Below are 24,286 nucleotides of genomic sequence, written 5' to 3' on the forward strand. Positions count from 1 at the left end.
CTCCAACTTTATTCGATCCTTCGGGTTCCCGTACTTCAGTAAAGTCTTCACTCTCCAATACTTGGACTTTAAAATCAAATCAAAGATACATCAAACAAAACTGACAGCAATTAGCGAAACTGCTGGTGCAACGATTCTGTACCTTACAGTAGAAAGCAAAACTCCACTTTAAAACGAAACTGTGTCATGAGACAAGTACGCAGCATAGTGGAGTAACTGATGAATTAAACGATGACTCAACTCAAAGAACTTCTGCGTCACAGCAGCCTTTCCTGTTAAAAACATGTCATCATGTGACCTCACACTGGCAGGAAATTACATCACCCCACCATCACAAGACCATTACATCATGCTCACCAGATACTCAATTACATCATGGCCATAAGATACCCACGGGGTATGTAACAGTCCAAGCTCCTTACAGGCAGCGATGGGAATTGAACACCTGTCACTGGTACTGTAGATCACATGCTACCTGCCCCCCCCCCCCCCCCAGAAGCATTTCAAAATATTCTTCAGCACATACTAATATTATAGAATAATGGTACAACACTTTTGGCCTATCAAATCCATACTGGCTGTCCACCTAATTCATCATTTCCCAATATTCTTGCAGCTATTCACCTCATTCCATTTTACATAGAACTGTACAGTACAGGTTGTTCGTCCCACAATGTTCTGCCAACCTTTTAACTTACTCCAATATCAAGCTAACACCCTCCATTTTTCTTTTATCCATGTATCTATCTTATCTAAGAGTCACTTAAACATCCATAAACTATCTGTCTCTACCACCACCACTGGCAGCACGTTCCACACACCCACCACTCTCTGTGTAAAAAAAAAAAACTTACCCTGACATCTCCTCTGTACCCACTTCCAAGCACCTTAAAAATGTGTCCTCTCGTGTTATCCATTTCAGCCCTGAGAAAAAGCCTCTGACCATCCACATGATCAATGCCTCTATCTATATACATCTCTACCTGGTCACCTCTCATCCTTCGCTGCTCCAAGGAGAAAAGGCTGAGTTCACTCAACCCATTCACATAAGGCATACTCCCCAATCCAGGCAACATCCTTGTAAATCTTCTCTGCACCCTTTCTATGGTTTCCATATCCTTCCTGCAGTGAGGTGACTGGAAATGAGTGTAGTACTCCAAGGGGGTCTGACCAGGATTCTATATAGCTGTAACATTACCTCTCAGCTCTTAAACTCTATCTCATGGTTGATGAAGGCCAATGCAACGTGTGCCTTCTTAACCACAGATTCAACCTGCGCAGCAGCTTTGAGTGTCCTATGGACTCGGACCCCAAGATCCCTCTGATCCTCCACACTGCCAAGAGTCTTACCATTAATACTATATTCTGCCATCATATTTGATCTACCAAAATGAACCACCTCACAATGATCTGGATTGAACTCTGCCACTTCTCAGCCCAGTTTTGCCTCCTATCAATGTCCCGCTGTAACCTCTGACAGCCCTCCACACTATCCACAACACCCCCATCCTTTGTGTCGTCAGCAAATTTACTAACCCATCCCTCCACTTCTTCATCCAGGTCATTTATAAAAATCACAAAGAGTAAAGGTCCCAGAACAGATCCCTGAGGCACACCACCTCACTCTATTCCTATTCTCACTGTCAAGTGGCACAGGCAGTAATCTCGAGATTACTCCCTTTGTGGTACTGCTTCTCAACTTCCTTCTTAACTCCCTGTAGTCTTATTTCAGGACCTTCTCTCTTTTCCTACCTATGTCATTGGTACCAATATGTACAACAACCTCTGGCCATTCACCTTCCCACTTCAGGATATTGTGGATGCGATCAGAAACATCCCAGACCCTGGCACCTGGGAGGCAAACAACCATTCAAGTTTCTTTTCTGCGTCCACAGAATCGCCTGTCTGACCCCCTAACTATAGAGTCCCCTATCACTGCTGCCATCCTCTTCCTTTCCCTACCCATCTGAGGCACAGGGCCAGACTCTGTGCCAGAGTTGCGACCACTGTTGCTTCCCCCTGGTAGGCCATCTCCCTCAACAGTACTCAAACAGGAGTACTTATTGTTAAGTGGGACAGCCACAGGGGTACTCTCTAGTATCTGACCCTTGCCCTTCCCACTCCTGACTTCTCTATGACTACAACCAAAATCTAAATCACTGTTCCAGAATTCCTTGTAGCCACTTATTTCAGTGGTACAGAGCACTTTCCGACAGGTCTAATTATGTGCATGGAAATCCCAGATTTACTAACGCTTATACCTGGAAATACCAGCAGTCTGGAACCAGCTATTTACACCTGCATTTCTGTCTATCTGCTTTCCTATCCAGCAGCTCTGGGCAAAAGCACCTTCCCTCATCTTTGTGAACCTTAATGCCCTTCCCTTGGACAACATCGGTGCCATGGAGAGGGGAGACTTGCAGCCTGGGCAACTGCAGGTGTTCCATACAACCCTGCCCTGGCTTCGGTCATCATCGAAAATCGATGGACAGCTGAAGAAAAAAAAAGAACCTTTTACTGAATTTGTTACATCTGTGTTCCCTACCCTGCTCCATATCAGGAATTTTCCACTTATCTATACTTTCAAAGGCATTCATAATTTTGGAGCCTTCCATTAAATCTCCCTTAAAACTTACTGCTACACAACCACCACCAGATCGCCCAGCCTTTCCATATAACTATAAGACCATAAAGACAGTAAGACATAAGAGCAGAAGTAGGCCATTTGGCCCATCGAGTCTGCTCTGACATTCAATCATGGGCTGATCCAGTTCTTCCAGTCATCTCCACTTCCCTGCTTTCACCCCATACCCTTTGATGCCCTGGCTAATCAAGAATCTATCTAACTCTGCCTTAAATGCACCCAATGACTTAGCCTCCACAGCCGCTTGAGGCAACAAATTCCACAGATTTACCACCCTCTGACTAAAATAACTTCTCCACATCTCAGTTCTAAATGGACGTCCTTCAATACTGAATTTGTGCCTTCTTGTCCTAGAATCCCCAACTATGGGAAATAACTTTGCCATATCTAATCTGTTCATGCCTTTTAACATTTGGAATGTTTCTTTGAGATCCCCCCTCATTGTCCTGAACTCCAGGGAATACAGCCCAAGAGCTGCCAGATGTTCCTCATACGATAACCCTTTCATTCCTGGAATCATTCTTGTGAATCTTCTCTGAACCCTCTCCAATGTCAGCATATCCTTTCTAAAATAAGGAGCCCAAAACTGCACACAATACTCCGTGTGGTCTCACAAGTGCTTTATAGAGCCTCAACATCACATCCCTGCCCTTATATTCTATACCTCTAAAAATGAATGCCAACATTCTGCACTACCTTCTGCACTACCGACTCAACCTGGAGGTTAACGTTTAGGGTATCCTGCACAAGGACTCCCAAGTCCTTTTGCATCTCTGCAATCTGAATTCTCTCCCCATCTAAATAATAGTCTGCCTGTTAATTCCTTCCACCAAAGAGGGCTATAGGTAATCCTAGTAATTTCTAAGGTAGGGACATGTTCAGCACAACTTTGTGGGCCGAAGGGCCTGTATTGTGCTGTAGGTTTTCTATATTTCTATGTTTTTCAAAGTGCATGACCATATACTTTCCAACATTGTATTTCATTTGCCACTTCTTTGCCCATTCCCCTAAACTATCTAAGTCTCTCTGCAGGCTCTCTGTTTCCTCAACACTACCCGTTCCTCCACCTATCTTTGTATCAAATTTAGCCACAAATCCATTAATACCGTAGTCCAAATCATTGACATACATCATAAAAAGCAGCAGTCCCAACACTGACCCCTGTGGAAGCGGCCGCCAGCCAGAATAGGATCCCTTTATTCCCATTCTCTGTTTTCTGCCGACCAGCCAATGCTCCACCCATGCCAATAGCTTCTCTGTAATTTCATGGGGTCTTATCTTGCTAAGCAGCTTCATGTTCGGCATCTTGTCAAAAGCCTTCTGAAAATCCAAGTACACCACATCTACTGCATCTCCTTTGTCTACCCTGCTTGTAATTTCCTCAAAGAATTGCAGCAGATTTGTCAGGCAGGAACTTCTGGCTTTGGCCTATCTTGTCATGTGCCTCCAGGCACTTCGTAATCTCATCCCTAACAATCGATTCCAACAACTTCCCAACCACTGATGTCAGGCTAACCGGTCTATAGTTTCCTTTCTGCTGCCTCCCACCCTCCTTAAATAGTGGAGTAACATTTGCAATTTTCCAGTCATCTGGTACGATGCCAGAATCTATCAGTTCTTGAAAGATCATTGTTAATGCCTCCGCAATCTCTCCAGCTACTTCCTTCAGAACCCGAGGGTGTATTCCATCAGGTCCAGGAGATTTATCCACTCTCAGACCATTAAGCTTCTTGAGCACCTTCTCAGTTATAATTTTCACTGCACAAACTTCACTTCCCTGACACTCTTGAATGTCCGGTATACTGCAGATGTCTTCCAATGTGAAGACTGATGCAAAATACACATTCAGTTCCTCTGCCACCTCTATCTCTCATTACAGTATCTCCAGTCTCATTTTCTATTGGTCCTATATATACCCTTGACTCTGTTTTACCCTTCAAATACCGTAGATTCCGGATTTTAAGCCACTACTTTTTTCCCACATTTTGAACAGCTTTGAACTCTGCGGCCTTTAATCCAGAGCGGCTAATACATGATTTTTTTTCATGCCGCCTCGTAAACATTTTGCCTCGTAACAGTAGACCAATAAAATTGATGAGTAGTTCACAGAGGTCCAATGAAATTGTACGATAAATCAAGCGCACTTTCACAATTAAATTATTGTAAATCAGTCATTTGTACTCACCCTCATCAACATGGAAAACACTCGAAGAAAAGCATTGTGCTGCCTTTATGGCAGTTATTTAGTTTATAATATTTTCGCTTAGTAATTCATTTTCTAGTTAAAGTTAGAAGAGTTTTAACTATATTTGTTTTCTGTACGCTATGACGTCACACCCGGTTTCGCCGCGTCTTGTGGGATACCGGTTTGCGATAAACGGGACGGCGGGGGTCGAGCGGCATTACGCGAGCGGCTTTGGATCTGAGCGAATGCTACTTTTAAATGCCGTTTGCGATAAACGGGAAGGAGGGTGTCGAGCAGCGGAGCGAAAACGCTGCTTTTAAGTTAAAGGCGATCAATAACTTTTCCTGGTAGCATCTCCAGTCGTTAGGAGATATTGGAATGTTGTTCAGTAAAGAAGTATACGCAACGTATATTTAAAAGTAGCCGCGTTACGGGCACGGTTCGAAAAAAAGCATTTGCAATATGTATTTGTTTTTGTTACCATATGGATTTAATTAAAAGTTAAAAAATCCTCACGTGTAATATCTTTCTGTGTAAATATCTCATATTACAACGTGGGACACCTGCGGCCGAAAATCCGGTGCGGCCTAAAATCCGGTGCGGCCTTTACAAGTAAAAAATTGATTTTATTTCTAAAATTAGAGCCAGCGGCTTTTAATCAGGTGCGCTCTGTAGTCCGGAATCTACGGTACTTAAAAGGCTTTGAGTGTCTTCTTTGATATTTGTCACCATATTCCTTTCATAATTCATCTTCTCCTTCCTAATGACTTTCTTATAGTTTCCTTCTGCAAGTTTTTAAAAGCTCCCCAATCCTCTATCTTCCCGCTAGCTCTGGCTTCCTTGTATGCCCTCGCTTCTGATTTTACTTTGGCTCTGACTTCACACATCAGCCACGGCAGTGTCCTTCCCTCTGGAAATTTCTTGTTATTTGGAATATATCTGTCTTGCACTTCCCTCATTTTTCACAGAAACTCCAGCCATTGCTGCTCTGCTGTCCTTCCTGCAAATGTCCCTTTCCAGTCAACTTCGGCCAGTTCTCCTCTCATGCCATTGTAGTTTCTTTTATTCCACTGAAATACCGACACATTGTATTTTAATTTTTCCCTCTTAAATTTCAAAGTGAACTCGATCATATTGTGATCACTGTTCCCCAAGGGTTCCTTAACCTTAAGCTCTCTTATCACCTCCAGATCATTGCACAGCACCCAATCCAGCACAGCCGATCCCCTAGTGGGCTCAACAACAAGCTGTTCTAAAAAGCCATCCCTTAGATAGTCTACAAATTTTCTCTCGAGGTCTAGTGCTGACCGGGTTTTCACAATCCACTTTCATGTTAAAATCCCCAACAATTACCATGACATTGCCCTTCTGACATGCCTTTTCTATCTCCTGCTGTAATTTGTAATCCACATCCCGGCTGCTGTTTGGAGGCCTGTATACAACTGTCATTCCTTAACTCAACCCATAGACACTCTACACCTTCCAATCCTATCTCATCTCTTTCCAGTGATTTAATATTATTTCTTATATACGGAGCCACACCACCCACTCTGCCTATCTTTCCAATACACCGTATAACTGATGTCCAATTTCCCCTTGTAATATTAAAGTTCAATGTAAATTCATTATCAAAGTACATATATTTCTTTTTCTTGCAGGCACTCACAGTAGAACAAAGAAGTACAATAGAATCAATGAAAAACTACACACAAAAGACTGACAAACAACCAATGTGCAAAAGAGGACAAACGGAGCAAAGACAATCATCATCACCATCGTTATGTGCCATTGTGGTCCGACAGCCCATGGGCCTCCCCCCCCCCCTGCACATGGTGCCCAAAGCAGCCGGGGGTTGGAGACCATGCGGCGACTACCGCAGACTGAACGAGGCTACCACTCCAGAGCGCTACCCCGTGCCGCACATACAGGACTTTGCAGCAAACCTGCACGGGGCAAGAATCTTTTCCAAAGTAGACCTCGTCCGGGGATACCATCAAATCCCGGTGCACCCTGAAGACATCCCCAAAACAGCACTCATCACCCTGTTCAGCCTGTTCGAGTTCCTCCGAATGCCGTTTGGCCTGAAGAATGCTGCACAGACGTTCCAGCGGCTAATGGACGTGGTGGGACGCGACCTGGACTTTGCGTTCATCTATTTGGACGACATCCTTATAGCCAGCAGTAGTCGTCAGGAGCATCTGTCCCACCTCCGCCAGCTCTACTCCCGCCTGAGTGATTTCGGCCTCACGATCAACCGGGCCAAATGACAGTTCGGTCTCGATACCATCGACTTTCTGGGCCACAGGATTACCAAAGACGGGGCAACACCTCTGCCCACCAAGGCAGATGGGATCCGCCACTTTGCCCGGCCCAACACGGTCAAAGGCCTACAGGAGTTCGTTGGTATGGTGAACTTCTACCACCGTTTCCTCCCCTCAGCAGCCCGTATCATGTGCCCTTTGTACACCCTGATGTCGGGTAAAGGCAAGGACATTACTTGGGACGAGGAGGCTGCGGCCGCTTTCGTTAAAGCCAAGGAAGCCTTGGCAGATGCTGCGATGCTGGTGCACCCCAGAACGGACGTTCCGACCGCACTCACGGTGGACGCGTCTGACACAGCAGTCGGTGGGGTGCTGGAGCAGCTCATTGAGGGGCGCTGGCAACCCCTGGCATTCTTCAGCAAGCACCCACGACCACCCGAACTCAAGTACAGTGCCTGCGACCGAGACCTGTTGGCACTGTATCTGGCAATCCGGCATTTCAGATACTTCTTAGAAGGCAGGCCGTTCACCGCGTTCACGGACCACAAACCGTTGACCTTCGCATTCACGAAGGTGTCCGATCCCTGGTCAGCTCGCCTGCAGCGACATCTGTCCTACATCTCCGAGTACACGACGGACATCCAGCATGTCTCGGGAAAGGACAACATCGTGGCGGATGCACTCTCCAGACCAGCTGTCCAGGCCCTGTCCCTGGGGGTGGACTATGCAGCACTGGCGGAGGCGCAGCAGGCAGACGACGAGATGCCCAGCTACAGGACCGCAGTCTCGGGTTTGCAGCTGCAAGACTTTCTCATAGGCCCAGGTGAGAGGACCCTCCTGTGCGACGTGGCTACCGGCCAACCTCGCCCCATCGTCCCGGCAGCCTGGAGGCGGCGAGTTTTCGACTCCATACACGGTTTGGCGCACCCATCTATCAGGACAACCATCCGGCTGGTCTCCAGCAAGTTCGCGTGGCATGAACTTCACAAGCAGGTCAGTGAATGGGCCAGAACGTGCGCGCAGTGCCAAACAGCCAAGGTGCAGCGGCACACTAAAGCCCCGCCGCAGCAGTTCGAACCCACCCACCGGAGGTTCCACCACATTCATGTGGATATCGTGGGCCACCTACCAGTGTCCCGAGGAGCGCGGTACCTCCTAACTATGGTAGACCGGTTCACAAGGTGGCCAGAGGCGGTCCCGCTCACCGACACATCTGCCGATTCCTGCGCCCGAGCACTGATTGCAACCTGGGTAGCACGCTTCGGGGTACCGGCCCACATTACCTCCGACAGAGGCACCCAGTTCACCTCCAGCCTGTGGTCGGCTGTGGCCAGCCTGTTGGGAACGCAGCTACACCACACTACTGCCTACCACCCACAGTCGAACGGACTACAGGAACGCTTCCATCGTCACTTGAAGTTGGCTCTCATGGCCCGGCTGAAAGGGCCTAACTGGGTGGACGAGCGTTCCTGGGTCCTGCTTGGAATTCGTACAGCGCCCAAAGAGGATCTGCACGCCTCGTCGACCGAATTTGTGTACGGCGCACCCCTGGCCGTCCCGGGAGAGTTCATACCAGCCCCAAGGGGGCGAGAGGAAGAACCCGCAGCAGTCCTGGACAGACTACGCGAAAGGCTCGGCAACCTGGCCCCTGTACCGACTTCACAGCACGGACGGACCCCGACCCATGTACCCAAAGACCTGCAGAACTGTAAGTTTGTGTTTGTACGAAGGGGCGGACACCGGGCATTGCTACAGCAGCCGTACGAGGGGCCGTTCATGGTGATCAACAACAACAGGTCCACGTACGTTCTGGACATTGGGGGGAAGAGAGGAGGTTTTCACGGTGGACCGACTCAAACCAGCCCATGTGGACTTGGCGCAGCCGGTCAAGGTTCAGGCACCGCGGCGCAGAGGCAGACCTCCCAAACAGAGGCTGATCCAGACTGTGGACATTGGGGGGTGTATTGCCGGTTCTGGGGGGGGGGGGGTTATGTGGTGACCCACCTTCTGCGCAGGCGAACCAGCTCACAAATAGCCAGCGAGCGGGGGGAGACTTTGGTAATGCACCTCTGATGTCATTTCCGCCCGGAGAGGGCGGGCGCTAGGGATTAAATGCCAGCGCCGCAAAGTTTGAATAAACTAGTCTCCAAACGACTGCGTGTCGTTATTTCAGCGCTGTGTGTAGCACATCGCTACACCATGTTGGATGACATGGGCAATCATGGTCTTCCATTTGTCTTTTCTCTTTCCATGACCATGATTGCTCTTGGTAAATATTTCTACAGAATTAGTTTGCCATTGCCTTCTTCTGGGCAGTGTCTTTACAAAACGGGTGACCCCAGCCACCATCAATAATCTTCTGAGATTGTCTGCCTGGTGTCATTGGTCACATAACCAGGAGTGGTGATATGCACCAGCTGCTCATACAACCATCCACCACCTGTTCCTGTGGCTTCATGCCCTCCCTCTGGTTCCTCTCTTCCTTCCTCTTCTTCTATGTTCTCTCCTATTAAACTCCTTCATTTTCAGCCCTTTACCTTTTCCACCAGCAGGCACGACAGGTGTTGAGATCTGTAGGTTGTCTACAGGTCCGGTAGTTGAGTCCCAATGATGCACTGAACCATCCCAGTCACCCGTTTGGATAACTCTGTGATCTGTCTTGCTGCTGCTAGAGTACCACACTGTCATTCCGTATGTCAGCGCTCTCTATCGCACATCGATACCACACTGTCACACAGAGTACCACACTGTCATTCCGTATGTCAGCGCTCTCTATCGCACATCGATACCACACTGTCACAGAGTACCACACTGTCATTCCGTATGTCAGCGCTCTCTATCGCACATCGATACCACACTGTCACACAGAGTACCACACTGTCATTCCGTATGTCAGCGCTCTCTATCGCACATCGATACCACACTGTCACAGAGTACCACACTGTCATTCCGTATGTCAGCGCTCTCTATCGCACATCGACAAAAGTTGGCCAGCTATTTTTGGGGCAGATTAGCTCTCCTTAAGCACCTCAGGTAGTATAGTCGCTGTTGTGCCTTCCCGACTATCTTTGACCACATTGACCACTCTGCACTAAAATAGATTTCTTTTTCAGAGATTAAAGATTAGCTTTATATGTCACATGTACATCAAAACATACACTGAAGTGAGTCTTTGTATCAAATCAAATCTTCAAGGATTAACCAGGGGCTGCCCACAATTATCATCACACTTCTGGTGACAACATAGCATGCCCACAACTCACTAACCCTAATATGACTTTGGGATGTGGAGGGAAACTGGAGCCACCAGAAGAAACCCATGCGGTCACGAGCAGAACGTACAAACTACTAACAGTCATCAGTGGGAATAGAACCCAAATCTTACCGTGGACTCTCAAGCTTCTGTGCAACTTAGTTTTCCACATTTTCTCTCCATTTAGAAAATAGTCAACCATTTTATTTCTTCTTCCAAAGTTCATGACCGTACACTTTCCAATACTATATTCCATCTGTCATTCCTTTGCCCATTCTGATATTCTGTTTAAATCCTTCTGTAGCCTCTCTACTTCCTCAAAACTACCAACCCCTCCACCTATCTTCATATCGTCTGCAAACTTCATATTGCAAAAAAGCCATCAATTCCATCATCCAAATTATTGACATATAACGTAAAAAGGAAATTTGTAATTTTTCATGCACAACAGTCTCTACTGATCAATGGCGGCCAATGGTTCACACTCTTGAAAATAAGTACACTCAGTGGTCACTTTATTAGGTACACCTGCACACCTGTCCTCATTAATCAGCCAATCACCTGGCAGCAACTCAGTGCATAAAATCATGGTCAAGAGGTTCAGTTGGCCAAACATGAGAATGGAAAAGAAACGTGATCGAAGCGACTTTGACTGTGGAATGATTGCCGGTGCCAGAGGGAGCATCATAGAAACGGCTGATGTTCTGTGGTTTTCACACACAACAGTCTCTGGAGTTTACAGAAAATCGTGTGAGAAACAAAAAAGATCCAGCAGTTCAGTGGCCAAACGAGCTTGTTAACGAGGGATCAGAGGAGAATGGCCAGACCATTTCACGCTTACAGGAAGGCGACCGTAACTCAAATAGTCACGCGTTACAGCATGAACACCAAACTTTGAAGTGGATGTGCTACGGCAGCAGAACACCACGAGCATGGCCACACTCAGTGGCCACTTCATTAGGTACAGGAGGTGCCGAATGAAGTGGCCACTGAGTGTCATTTGTATGTTGCCTTTATACACAATCTGATTTGATGATTAGAGTTAGGAAAGAATCAGACAGCATCTCTGTTCTTTGTATAAATAATTACATTTTTCTCTGTTCAATGCAATTTAAACAAGAAAGCAGATTTCTATTAACCAGCCAGCAATTCTAGCTTAATGCACAATCCACCAATTATCACCTCAAAATGCTTTTAAGGAAAATCACATCAAAGCCATAAACCTCTGAAATCGTATTTTGTGGTAGATGGTCCTGGCAGGAAGATACTATATTTGAGTAGTTGATTTATTGAAGGAATATTAGTGCTTTTTGTAATAAAGATAATCCTGTCAAATTACAGACTCTAATTGGTAAAAAAAAATGTAGTTGTGATTAATAGCCTTTGTGGAACAGTGAGTCCAGACAGTAATAACTTGCCTAGGGCAAGGATTACTGATGTCACAGAGACCATGGGTGCAGAGAATTCATCATTTTAATTCAAGATTGTTTAATATCATTTCCAGTACACAATTGTAAAGGAGCATGAAATAATTGTTACTCCAGACACATGCAGTGCAAAGTAACTCAATAAGATAAAGAACACAATGATAAACACAATAAATATAAATATGTAAGATAGCTTATATACATAGATTGATTATTTGTCCATAAAATAACACTAGGCACAGGAGTGTCTGTACATAAGATGACTGACAGGAAATAATAACGATATTATGGTTGGGCTGGATTAGTAGGTGGAGCTGATGTTCCGCCTTACTGCTTGGGAAAAATAACTTTTTCAGTCAGGTGATCCTGGCATGATGCCACATGCCCCCCCCCCCCCCCCACCCCGATGGGAGTGGATGGAAGTCAATAGGCAGGAGTCAATATTATAAATTTATATAATATAAACAACATGCTTCAAACACGCTGATTGCTTATTAATTTGATATGCTCAAATAATCTTAACAGTCACGTTTGAAATGTCATTTGCAATTTACAACGTTTCTTACATTTGACCTCTTTCTGTTTCTTTTATAATTCCCAGAACTTTCTCCTGCTTGTTTATACTCTGAATTTTTTGTCAGCTGTCCTCTACTAAGCACTGACTCATACAGTATATATTGCAAGTGATTCCAGGCCTCTGTGGCCATTCTTCATCCCCACCATTTGACTATTCCAAGTTAATTCTGCTTTGAGGCTATGACAGCAGATCCTTTTCTCTTAGAACCAACTGGCTCCTGCGATATCAACATCAAAAGCCAAGCTAGTTTTCGTTCCTATTCAGTACCACTGTGCCCCTTTCTCCTGGATATGGGCATTGCTGGCAAGGTCATCATCTACTGGCCATCCCTGCTATTCTTCCAGTAGAGATGTTCTCGTAGTTCTGTTGGTGAGGGAGTTTCAGGATTTAGAACCAGTGACAGAGTTTCAGATCAGAGTGGTGTACAATTAGGGAGGGGGATCCACAGAGTCAGAGAGGACTACACATAGATATTGTGTAAGCAGAAGGGATTAGTGTAGTTGGCCATTTGAATAACTGAATTGGTTCAGCACAACATTGTGGGCCAAAGAGCCAATACCTGTGCTGTACTGTTCTATGTGCTATGTATTACAGCACTAAACACGCCTTTGGCCCATCTAATCTGTGCCAAAAATTCCACAGGTGGTGGTTTTTCCACACACCTTTATCTTCATGTGATAGAGATCATGCATTTGGGAGGCCTATTAGCAATTCTTGAACTTAGCTTAACACAAGATTTAATAAGCAATATGTTATTAGTTAATATGATCAATTATTTATTGACAGTATTATTAATTAATAAAGTATTGATTAAAAGACCCCCATCATCCAGGACGTGTCCTCTTCTCACTGCTACCATCAGGAAGGAGGTACAGAAGCCTGAAGACACACTCTCAACGATTCAGGAACAGCTTCTTCCCCTCTGCCATCAGATTTCTGAATGGACATTGAACCCATGAACACTAACTCACTGCTTCCTTTTCCTCGCCTTTTGCATGTCTTATTTCAATATATATATTTTATAATATCTATTATTGTAATTTATAGGTTTTATTACTATTTATTGCAATGTACTGCTGCCACAAAACAAATTTCATGATGCATGTCAGTATACTAAACTTGATTCTGATAAGTATTAATAAATTCTATAGTACTGAACATTAAATTGTTAAGTATTTCATAATATTTAATATTATCACTATTAATACCGATTAAATATAATTAATAATTATTAATGTATTGATTAGTAAATCCTATATATATTATCCTTACTGTCCGATGAAATAAAGTAGCCTCAAAGTGCGAATAGTCCCACATACCCTAACTAATGCCCCGTGACAAGTAATGTGCATCAAATTTATAATTGAATATCCATACTCATTTTGAATTTCAATATCCATATTAACAGATCCTAGGGAAACTCATTGAAAGTGGCGTCACAGGTAGGTAGGGTTGTGAAGAACGCATCTGGCACATTGGCCTTCATAAATCAAAGCATTGAGTACAGCAGATGGGGTGTTATGTTGAACTTATGTGCCGTTTTGGTCACCCACCTAACAGGAAAGATGTAAATAAGGTTGAAACAGTACAGAGGAAGTTGAGAAGGATGTTGCCGGGTTTGGAAGACCTGAGTTATAAGGACGGGTTGAATAGGTTAGCACTTTATTGCTTGGCACGTAGAAGACTGAGAGATTTGATTGAGGGGTACAAAATTATGAGGGTTAAAGATAGGGTAAATGCAAGTAGGCTTTGTTCACTGAGGTTGGGTAGGACTACAACTAGAGGTCATGGGTTAAGGGTGGAAGGTGAAAAGTTAAAGGGGAACACAAGTGGAAACTCTTCTCCCAGAGGGTGGTGAGAGTGTGGATCGAGCTGCCAGCCAAGTGGTGCAAGTGAGACTGATTTCAACGTTTAAGAGAAGCTTGGATAGGTACATGGATGGTTGGAGTACGGAGGGCTATGGCTCATTTGCAGGTCAATGGAGTAGGCAGTTTAAATGGTTCAGCATAGACTAGATGGGCTGAAGGGCTTGTTTCTGTGCTTTATTCCTCTCTGACTCTAGGTGTCAGAGTCAGTTAGAGCTGCAAGCGTGTGAAGGGAAATGCAGGTAATACAATAAAACATTACCGGTATTTTCCAATTCCTGTTAAGTATACAGAATGAAGAAATGTATTATTTATTTAGGGTTACAACATGGAACAGGTGCTTCTGACCCAATGAGGTGCCCTCAATGAATACTACTGTAATAAATAAATAGCTGGTTAATAGTATCCAGGATCTCTGTGGTAGTTTGCAAGATAAACCGTGAGAAAAACTTTAAAATATTTCTAAAAGTCAAGGTTAATAGACAAGAAAATGATTTAAAATCTAGGGTCCTGGACTTCTATACCACAGAAAGGAGACATGGGATTCACTATGTCTCTGTTGGATCTTTGCAAAGCAATCCAAAACTAACACAACTGCCCTAGGCTTTGTCCAAGGTCAGATTCAACCACAGGACGTGGAAAGATGCATTTAATAACCGAAACGTTCCTGGGAACATTGCTTTTGACAATCTCCGATCATCTCCAGTGAAAAACGTCAACAGCAAGCTGATAGAGAACACAACATTGGAACATCTGCTGCACAGATACAGGGTCACGTAGCCAACAATACAAAGACACAAATGACACATTATTTTGATGTGAAGTAAACTTTTAAATGAGTATGAGTAATATATCTATTCCTATACTAATTCAATCCACTCGTTTTGCCAGCCAGCTGCATTTTTTTTTGATAAGCATAATTACTAAGGTTTATTCACTCACAAAATCCAAACATCAGGGATTTAAAAACTGTTAACAATTTTTATTTTATTTGTTTAGAGATACAGTGCGGAACAGGCTTTTCCAGTCTAACAAGCCGTACTGCCCTGGTTCTCACTGATTTAACACTAGCCTAATCACAGGACAATTTACAATGACCAGTTAACCTACAGACTGGTATGTCTTTGAACTGCAACAGGAATCCCGAGGCAATTCACATGCACACTAGGAAGAACGCACAAACTTTATTTCAAATTTACTTACAAATTAAAATATCTACAAATCACTCAATTCCATGGGGTGGGGGTGGGGTGGCTCATCATTCCCAGAAATCACCCGGAGAAACCACATGGCTCTGTCTCTAAGGATGCTCGGGTATGAAGGTAACCCTGAGCAGGCATTTGGCTCAGGCAGAGGCCTCGACTGCCCGCCACCTGGACCCATGGATGGCCATCTTGGCTAGGCCCAGGAACGAGCCCACCAGTTGATCCTCTAAGTGACCTGCTGCCCTCATACTGGGTGACCATGTATCAGGAGCGCGGGGCTGAAGTGCAACCAAAAATTGAGGGGCAGCCCCTTCACATACTCCAACTGGGGCTGCAACCTGCAACATTGATTCCACTCTGTTGAAGTATTCCAATCACTTTATATGGGCACAAGTAACACGAGCTAACATGAATTATAATGCAAGACATTGCTGTTAGGAAAATATAAAGTTGCCTGGTCTCGTACGGGTTAGCAGGTAAATTGGGTTTCAGGGGACGACGTAGGCTCATTGGCCCGGACGTGACTGTTACCGTGCCTGATCTCCAAATTAAATTAAATTTGGATGGTAATCTCACAGCACAAAAAAATACTGACCCAGGAATTTCAAAGAGTGATTCTGCGTTCTTGTAACCCTGCAGGTGCACTTTGACTACTTGTATGTCATTAGATGAGTATTAATACCGTATTACAGAGAAATGCTAGATGCAGGGCAGGGGCTGCATGGTGACTAGGTTTACGGAAATTCCATCCTTATGCTTGGCTCAGGCCAGGCCAGGCCAGACAGCGCGTATTATATGTGCTAATGCTCTAGACCTTACATTCAGTGGTCACTTTATTAGGTATACCTGCTTGTTAATGCAAATATATAATCATCCAATCATGTGGCGGCAGCTTATTGCATAAAAGCATGCAGGCATGGTCAAGAGGTTCAGATGTTGTTCAGACCAGATATCAGAATAGGGAAGAAATGTGATCTAAATTACCTTGACCGTGGAATGATTGTTGATGCCAGACAAGGTGGTTTATTATCTCAGAAACTGGTGATCTCTTAAGATTTTCACACACAATAGACTCTAGAGTTTACAGGGAATGGTGTGAAAAACAATGAAACAACAGTGGTGTGCAGAAGAGCATCTCTGAACACACAACACGTCGAACCTTGAAGTGGACGGGCTACAGCAGCAGAAGACCATGAACATACACTCAGTGATCTCTTGATTAAATACAGGAGGTACCTAATAAAATGACCAGAGAGTGTATAAAAAATGTACTACAAATGTACTAAACAGTGGAAGCCATCTGAGGCCCTTTCCTCATGATACTGAGTGGGTGTGCGTCATATTCAGCCTGCATCGACTGGGGCCAGTGTCCAAATACTAATGCTTGGGACATACAAAATATTGAAGGATGCTATATTGAAGGGCTCAGGCTGGCTTTGACTTTGTTAAGGAACCTTGGGTGCTGATGGGTGTAATATAATTTCCAAGTAGAATTCTAAGAGAAGAGTCAAGGATTTTGTTGGAACACTTTATCAGAGAGTATTGATGGAAGTGCCGCTGTTTAACCTTAAATAGTAAATTATCTTTCATGCTCAACGTTCAAAGTTCAAAGTAAATGTTTTATCAAAGTACATATATTTCACTAAGTACTATCCTGAGATTCATTTTCTTGCAGGCATTCACAGGAATACAATAGAGTTTATGAAAATCTATGAGTAACAAAGACGGACAAACAACCAGAGAAGACGAATCGTACTTAGAGGTAAGTAAGTAATATTGGATTGTAGAGCCTTTTTCTCACTGTTACCATCAGGTGGGAGGTACAGGAGCCTGAAGGCACACACTCAGCAATTCAGGAACAGCTTCTTCCCTTCTGCCATCCGATTCCTAAATGGACATTGAATCTTTGGACACGACCTCACTATTTTTTAAATATATAGTATTTCTGTTTTTTGCACGATTTTGAATCTATTCAATATACACATACAGTATAAAGTACTGTATCCTGAATAAGATTTATTTATTTACTTATTATTATTTGTTGCCTACACATTTTAATTATAAGTAAATTAATAGCATTACACATGAAGATCAGAAGATGGATTCACTGAGAGTCAATTTTTGCCTCTCACTCTCCCACCAACCCAATTAACTTAAGCAATCATTTGGATACCAGATACCTCAAAGGAGATGCGAAGATTGAGTTCTGTCTACGAGTGGATATGCTGACATTGGAGCGGATTCAGACGAAAATGATTCCGGGATCGAAAGGCTTGTCATATGAGGAGTGCTTGCTGGCTCTGGGCCTCTTCTTACCAGAATTCAGGAGAATGAGGGGGGCGGGGATCTCACTGAAACTTATCGAATGTTGAAGGGCCTCGATAGAGTGGATGTCTTCTTTGGTGGGGGAGTCTAGGAGCAGAGGACACCGCCTCAGAATAGAGGGGTGTCTCTCTAGAATATAGATGAAGTGGAGCTGCTTTTGCCAGAGAGTGGAGAGTCTGTGGAGACCAAGTCACTGGGTGTACTGAAGGAAGAGGTTGATAAGACAGGGCATGAAGGGAAGAGATGAGAGGGAAAAGAGATGGGAGGAGACAGGGGCTGAGGGGGAAAATGGATCAGCCATGATGAAATGGTGGAGTGGACTCGATGGGCAAATCGTCTGATTCTGCTCCTGTGTCTTATGGTCTAATTCCTGAAGGAAGAGCTAAAGTTGGGAGGAAGGTTGGCAATGTTAAGGACTGAAGCAGGTTGTTCACTGTTTAAGTATCTAGTTCATTATATGGCAGGGTTTCTGGTATTGTGCATCATACCTATCAGTATGTTGGTGTGAGCCCTAAGCAAAAGATGTTTCAAGGCTGTTTCAGTGATGGCACAGTTAATTGTGGAAAATATTGGTAGAGATTCGGTTTCAATATTCAAAACCAATTTAAATAGAAGAACATACGAAACTGTGGCAGGAATGTCCTCCTCTTTCTTGAACCGGCCAGACCAGAGAAGAATCATTCTGTCAAACTTCGAGGGTCTGTGTCCTGGAATTCCCTGGGTTGCACGGACCTCTGCTAAAGAACAAAACATAGTGTGTAAATGTGATATTTTCAAAGAAAACAAATGTCTCAGGGATCAGAATCAGAATCTGGTTTATTATTACCAACTTACATTGCGGCAGCAATGACATAAAAATCTTACTTATAAAAAATAATGATGCCTTCCTCCTTTCCTAAAGAGTGGAGTGACATTTGCAATTTTCCGGTCCTCTGACACTATGCCAGAGTCCAACGACTTTTCAAAGATCATTGCTATTGCATCCATAATCTCTACCATTACCTCTTGCAGAATTCCAGGGTTCACAACCTTTAGGTCTTTCTGCTTTTTGAGCAACTTCTCCCTTGTAATAGCAACTGCACTCACTTCTCCTCCCTCACACACTTCAACATCTGGCATACTGCTAGTGTCCCACAGTGAAGTCTGATGCAAAATACTCATTTAGTTCATCTGCCAATAATAAATAGTTCTTATTTCTCAGGCTTCATTTTCTTACATTCCTATGTCCACTCTCACCTCCCTTTCATTTATTTACTTATAAACTTGGAAAAAGCTTTTACTATCCACCTTGATATTGTTTGCAAGCTTTCTTTCATATTTCATCTTTTCCCTCTTAATGACTCTCAGTTGCTCTCGGTAGGTTTTTAAAAGCTTCCCAATCCTCTGTCTTCCCACTAATTTTTGCTTTGTTGTGTGCCCTCTCTTTTGCTTTACATTAGCTCTGACTTTCCTTGTCAGATTTTGCCATTTGAGTATTTCTGCATTTTTGGGATAAATCTATCCTGCACTTTCCCCAGAAACTCACACCATTGCTGCTCTGCTGTCATCCCTGCCAGCATCTCCTTCCAATTTACTTTGGCCAACTCCTCTCTCATACCACTGTAACTTCCTTCACTCCACTGAAATACTGCTATGTCAGACTTTACCTTCTCCCTATCAAATTTCAAACTGAACTCCATCATATTGTGATCACTGTCTCCTAAAGCTCTTACCTTAAGCTCTCTAATTGCCTCCGGTTCATTATATAACACCCAATCCATATAGCTGATCCCCTAGTGGGCTCAATTACAAACGGCTCTAAAAAGCGATCTTGTAGACTTTCAACAAACTCACTTTTGAGATCCACTACCAACCTGATTTTCCCAATGATGTGCATGTTGAAATTTCCCATGACTATCATAACATTGCCCTTTTGACACGCCTTTTCTATTTCCTACTGTAATCTGTAGTCCATTATCTCAGCTGGGAGGCCTGTGTATAACTGCATCAAGGTCCTTTTACCCTTGCAGTTTCTTAAACTCAACCCACAAGGATTCAACATCTTCCAATCCTATGTCACATCTTACTACTGATTTGATGCCATTCTTTACCAGCAGAGCCACACCACCCACTCTGGCTACCTTCCTATCCCTCCGATACAATGTGCAGGGCAACATCAACAGTCAGACCTCATCTGCAGATTCACAATCTAACTTAAGATCCAAATTAAAGGATAAAGTTGGTACTGGTTATTAAATGCACTAAAATACTTCTTCTAGCAGCCTCCAATCATCTTAAGAGTTTTAAAAAGTAAATATAATTAACTGAATTCTAATTTTTGATATGAAATGGAAAATTTAAAATCATGTGTTCTATGTCATTAATCAATTGACTATCCGCTGGCCTTTGGGCAAGAGGTATAATAACCTTAGCTCCCACACCCGAAGATTATTACCCTTCAACCATCAGTCTCCCGACTGTCAGGGATAACTTCACTCACCTCAGCACTGAACTGATTCTGCAAGCCACGGATTCACTTTCAAGGTCTCTACATCACATGTGGCCAGTATTACTTATTTAGTTATTTGCTTATTTGTGTATTTGCCCTCTTGCTGCTGACACCTACAAAAAATTATTTACTATTATAATCTTTTTTATATTTGCATAGTATGCTTTCTTTTGTAATTGGGTGTAGTTTTTCATTGATTCTGTGATATTTCTTTGTTCTACTGTGAATGCCTGCAGGAGAATGAATCTCAGGGTTGTATATGGTGCCTTTGGTAATAAGTTTACTTTGAACTTTGAATCAATGCCTCTCGATTACAAAACTTATTTCACTACCACTTCATTTGATAATGATGTGCCGTCTCGTATGACGTGGCCGATCATGGTCTTTCCGTGACCATGATTGTTCTTGGCAAATTTTTCTGCAGAAATGGTTTGCCATTGCCGCCTTCTGGGCAGTGTCTTCACAGGACTGGTGATCCCATTATCAATACTCTGCACAGATTGTCTGCCTGGTGTCAGTGGTTGTATAACCAGGACGTGATATGCACCAGCTGCTCATATGACCATCCACCACCTGTGCTCATGGCTTCACGTGACCCTGATTCGGTGGACGGGTGCTACTCTTTGCCCAAGGGTGACCTGCAGACTGGCAGAGGGAAGGGGTGCCTTACACCTCCTTTGATAGAGACATATCTCCACCCTGTCTTTCAACCATACACATGCGTACAGAACAATGTTCCTCCGGACCAAGACGCACAACAGTAAATATAACTCACACACAACTGTACACATATATACCCCCAAAAAGAAACAGCATTTCTCCAGACCAAGGTTCACAACACAGTACATATAGTTCACACACAGTACAATGTAATATTACCACTAATAATCTATCAGGTACTAGCATTTACAGTAGTTCATAGCCAACTAAATATTCCAGTAATTTGGATGAACAAATATACAAGAATTCTTTTTAGATTAAAACCACATTTCTGTTCTTTGTGGACAGTGATGAATGCCGAGGGAGGTACAACAGCCATCATTTTAAAAGCACTTGAGTAAGTACATGAAGGAACAGGGCTTAGATGCCGAAGGCATGAAACTGGGACTGGTTGGGTGGGCACCGTGGTCAGCATGGACTGGTTGGGTCGAATGGCCTCTATCATTCCTCCATGACTCTAAGTTGTAACGTTGCTTACGTAATTGGCAGAAGATACAACATCGCCTAAGGGTAATTATTTTAAAGTTGCAAATTGTTTTACGAAATGCATTTGCTGCGTGTGTAGTTATTTTTTAGAAGAAAGCAAGATGAGAAAATATTAAATAAATAACCATGTTATGTTCTTTGTCCCATTTCTATATTGTAATATTCTGTCTAAGTGTAGGATTGATCATCAGTGGGCGACGGAATGGGTTTAAAGTACGTTCCTATCCTAGTGGCGCTGGACTCTACTGTCTAAAACTAAAGAACAACTTCAGAAAATCGTTCCAACTTCGTGGATAGCGGTGTGCAGTGTTCCTTCTCTCAGTGAATGTTTAACGTCTATAACAAACATTCGGATTAGTCAATGAATTACATATTAAATTAATTCAAAATCAGTCTGTAAACGTGCCCGGAGTGTATGAACAACCCTCTGGGCATCTCAACCGAGTTCAATCGGACGCTGCCTAAATACACCCCCTCCCAAACTCCGCTGCCCCGCGAGAACTTTGCCGAAATGGGTTTCACTCAGCTTCAATTTTTAATCCTACAACTTTTCCCTGAGTTGAAATTGTCTGAAATCAGCTGATGTGCATGAGAGCATTTCGTGCGTGAGGTGGAAAAACTTGAAACTTTTTGAAGGAAAAGTTGCGTCATTGAGAACGGAGTGTGAAAACTGATGGTGAGAGAAATGGATGGGATGATGTACAGATTCTCGGCAGGGTAGATATTAAACTATACCTACCTGTGCGAATTCCTCTCCGAGTCATGACCTGTAAGTTAGGCATGAAAGTCTTTCCAAGAGTCCCCAGACTTTTAACGAGCGGAGTCTGCCCGCACAGAGCCGAATTTATTTTCATCTGGCCTGCGAGGGCGCGAATCATCTTCACTGTCCCTCGGCTCGCACCATACAACCGGAGTGGGCTGTATAAATAGATTCCCGGCTGCCAATCACACATCCCACTCCCGAGTAATTACTCTCGGGAAGAGACGTGCATCGTGTCTCCGCAGCTGTTTAGACTCATCGGAAAACATGCAGCATGATAATTAGTAATCAATCACTGTTCCTCAGCAGCGGCCATCTAACTCAGATCTGTTCAGGCGGTGTCATGGTAAACAGATTTCATGAGCTGCTGTCCGAGTACGTTGTACAGAATGTTATAAAAGGCCAGGCTACTCAGAATACCTACATTCCGTCCGCCGCAGAAAACGGGATTTCCCAGTGGCCTCCTAGTTGAATTCTGCTTCCCATTCCCATTCCGACATGTCGGCCCATGCCTCCCCTACGGCCGCAACGAGCCCATTCCCAGGTTGGAGGAGCAACATCTTAAATTCTGTCTGGGGAGTCTCCAGCTTGATGGCACGAACTTCGGTTTCTCCAACTCCCCGTAACTGGATACACTGGAATTTAGAAGGATGAGAGGGGATCTGATTGAAACATATAAGATTATTAAGGGATTGGACACACTGGAGGCAGGAAGCATGTTCCCGCTGATGGGTGAGTCCAGAACTAGAGACCACAGTTTAAGAATAAGGGGCAGGTCATTTAGAACAGAGATGCAGAAAAACTTTTTCACCCAGAGAGTGGTGGATATGTGGAATGCTCTGCCCCAGAAGGCAGTGGAGGCCAAGTCTGTGGATGCATTCAAGAGAGAGTTCGATAGAGCTCTTATAGATAGCGGGGTCAAGGGATATGGGGAGAGGGCAGGAACGGGGTACTGATTGTGTATAATCAGCCATGATCACAGTGAATGGTGGTGCTGGCTAGAAGGGCCGAATGGCCTACACCTGCACCTACTGTCTATTGTCTATTGCCCCCCCATACACACTTCACCATTCCCCATTCTTATTTCCCTCTCTCAACTTCCTTCTTACCTGTCCATCAGTTCCCTCTAGTTCCCCCCTCCCCTCCCCTTTGTCCCATGGTCTTCTGCTCTCTCCTATCAGATTCCCTCTCCTCCAGCCCTTTATCTGTGCATTAGCCCCCCCCCATATCAAACGGTGATGCAGCCAGTTAGAATATTCTTCACAGTACATCTGTAGCAATTTGTCTTTGATGACATACCAAATCTCCTCAAACTCCTGACGAAAGATAGCCTCTAATGCAATATACTCCAAACAAAATATATCACAGAACATAGAATAGTACAGCACAGTACAGGCCCTTCAGCCCACAATGTTGTGCCAACCCTCAAAACCTGCCCCCCCCATATAACCTCCCACCTTAAATTCCTCCATATACCTGTCTAGTAGTCTCTTAAACTTCATGGTGGAGGTGTTCGCTACCTATCCTTACAGATTGTCAACTGTTGGTCAGGGAGTCCAGGATCCAGTTTCAAAAGGTGTTCAATCCCAAATCTAGCATTTTGAGATGAGTTTGCTTGGAATTATGGTATTGAAGATGGAGCTGTCATCCATAAACAATAGTCTAAGTATGTGACCTTACTGTCCAGACGTTCCAGATATAAATGTAGGGCCAGGAAGAAAATGCTTTTCACTCCAGAACAAGAACAGCATAAAATTAATTAGAAAATATTATACTATTACTCAAATGAGAAGAAGGCATAGTATGTTTGAAATGTCAGATAAATTGTTGTTATATGGGTGTAAATGAGTGTAAGATATAGGAGCAGAATTAGGCCATTTGGCCCATCAGTCTGCTCCGCCATTCAATCATTGCTGATCCATTTCCCTCTCAGTCCCGTTCTCCTGCCTTCTCCCCATAACCCTTCATGCCCCGACTAATCAAAAAGCTATCAACCTCTGCTTTAAATATACTCAATGATTTGGCCTCCACAGCTGTCGGTGGCAATGAATTCCATAGATTCACCACCTTCTGGCTACAGAAATTCCTCT

At 43.9% G+C, this 24,286-nt stretch overlaps 1 protein-coding gene across 2 annotated transcripts in view; it reads right to left on the bottom strand.

Moving 5' to 3' along the window:
- LOC140733736 (protein FAM162A-like) overlaps positions 1–22,539 on the bottom strand; it is a 37,529-nt gene extending 14,990 nt beyond the window's left edge. The window contains exons 1-2 of one of the 2 annotated variants that reach the window (XM_073057454.1): positions 22,176–22,539; positions 18,365–18,476 (exon numbers count right to left, since the gene is read on the bottom strand). In XM_073057454.1, coding sequence (XP_072913555.1) covers positions 18,365–18,476; positions 22,176–22,389 — 326 coding nt within the window. In that variant the 5' untranslated portion in view covers positions 22,390–22,539. Of the gene's footprint in view, positions 1–18,364; positions 18,480–22,175 lie in introns of both variants that reach the window. The other variant, XM_073057453.1, reaches the window with a different exon arrangement.
- Positions 22,540–24,286: the final 1,747 nt, after the last annotated feature.

The sequence above is a fragment of the Hemitrygon akajei genome, chromosome 9, assembly GCF_048418815.1.
Source record: "Hemitrygon akajei chromosome 9, sHemAka1.3, whole genome shotgun sequence".
Lineage (NCBI taxonomy): Eukaryota > Metazoa > Chordata > Chondrichthyes > Myliobatiformes > Dasyatidae > Hemitrygon > Hemitrygon akajei.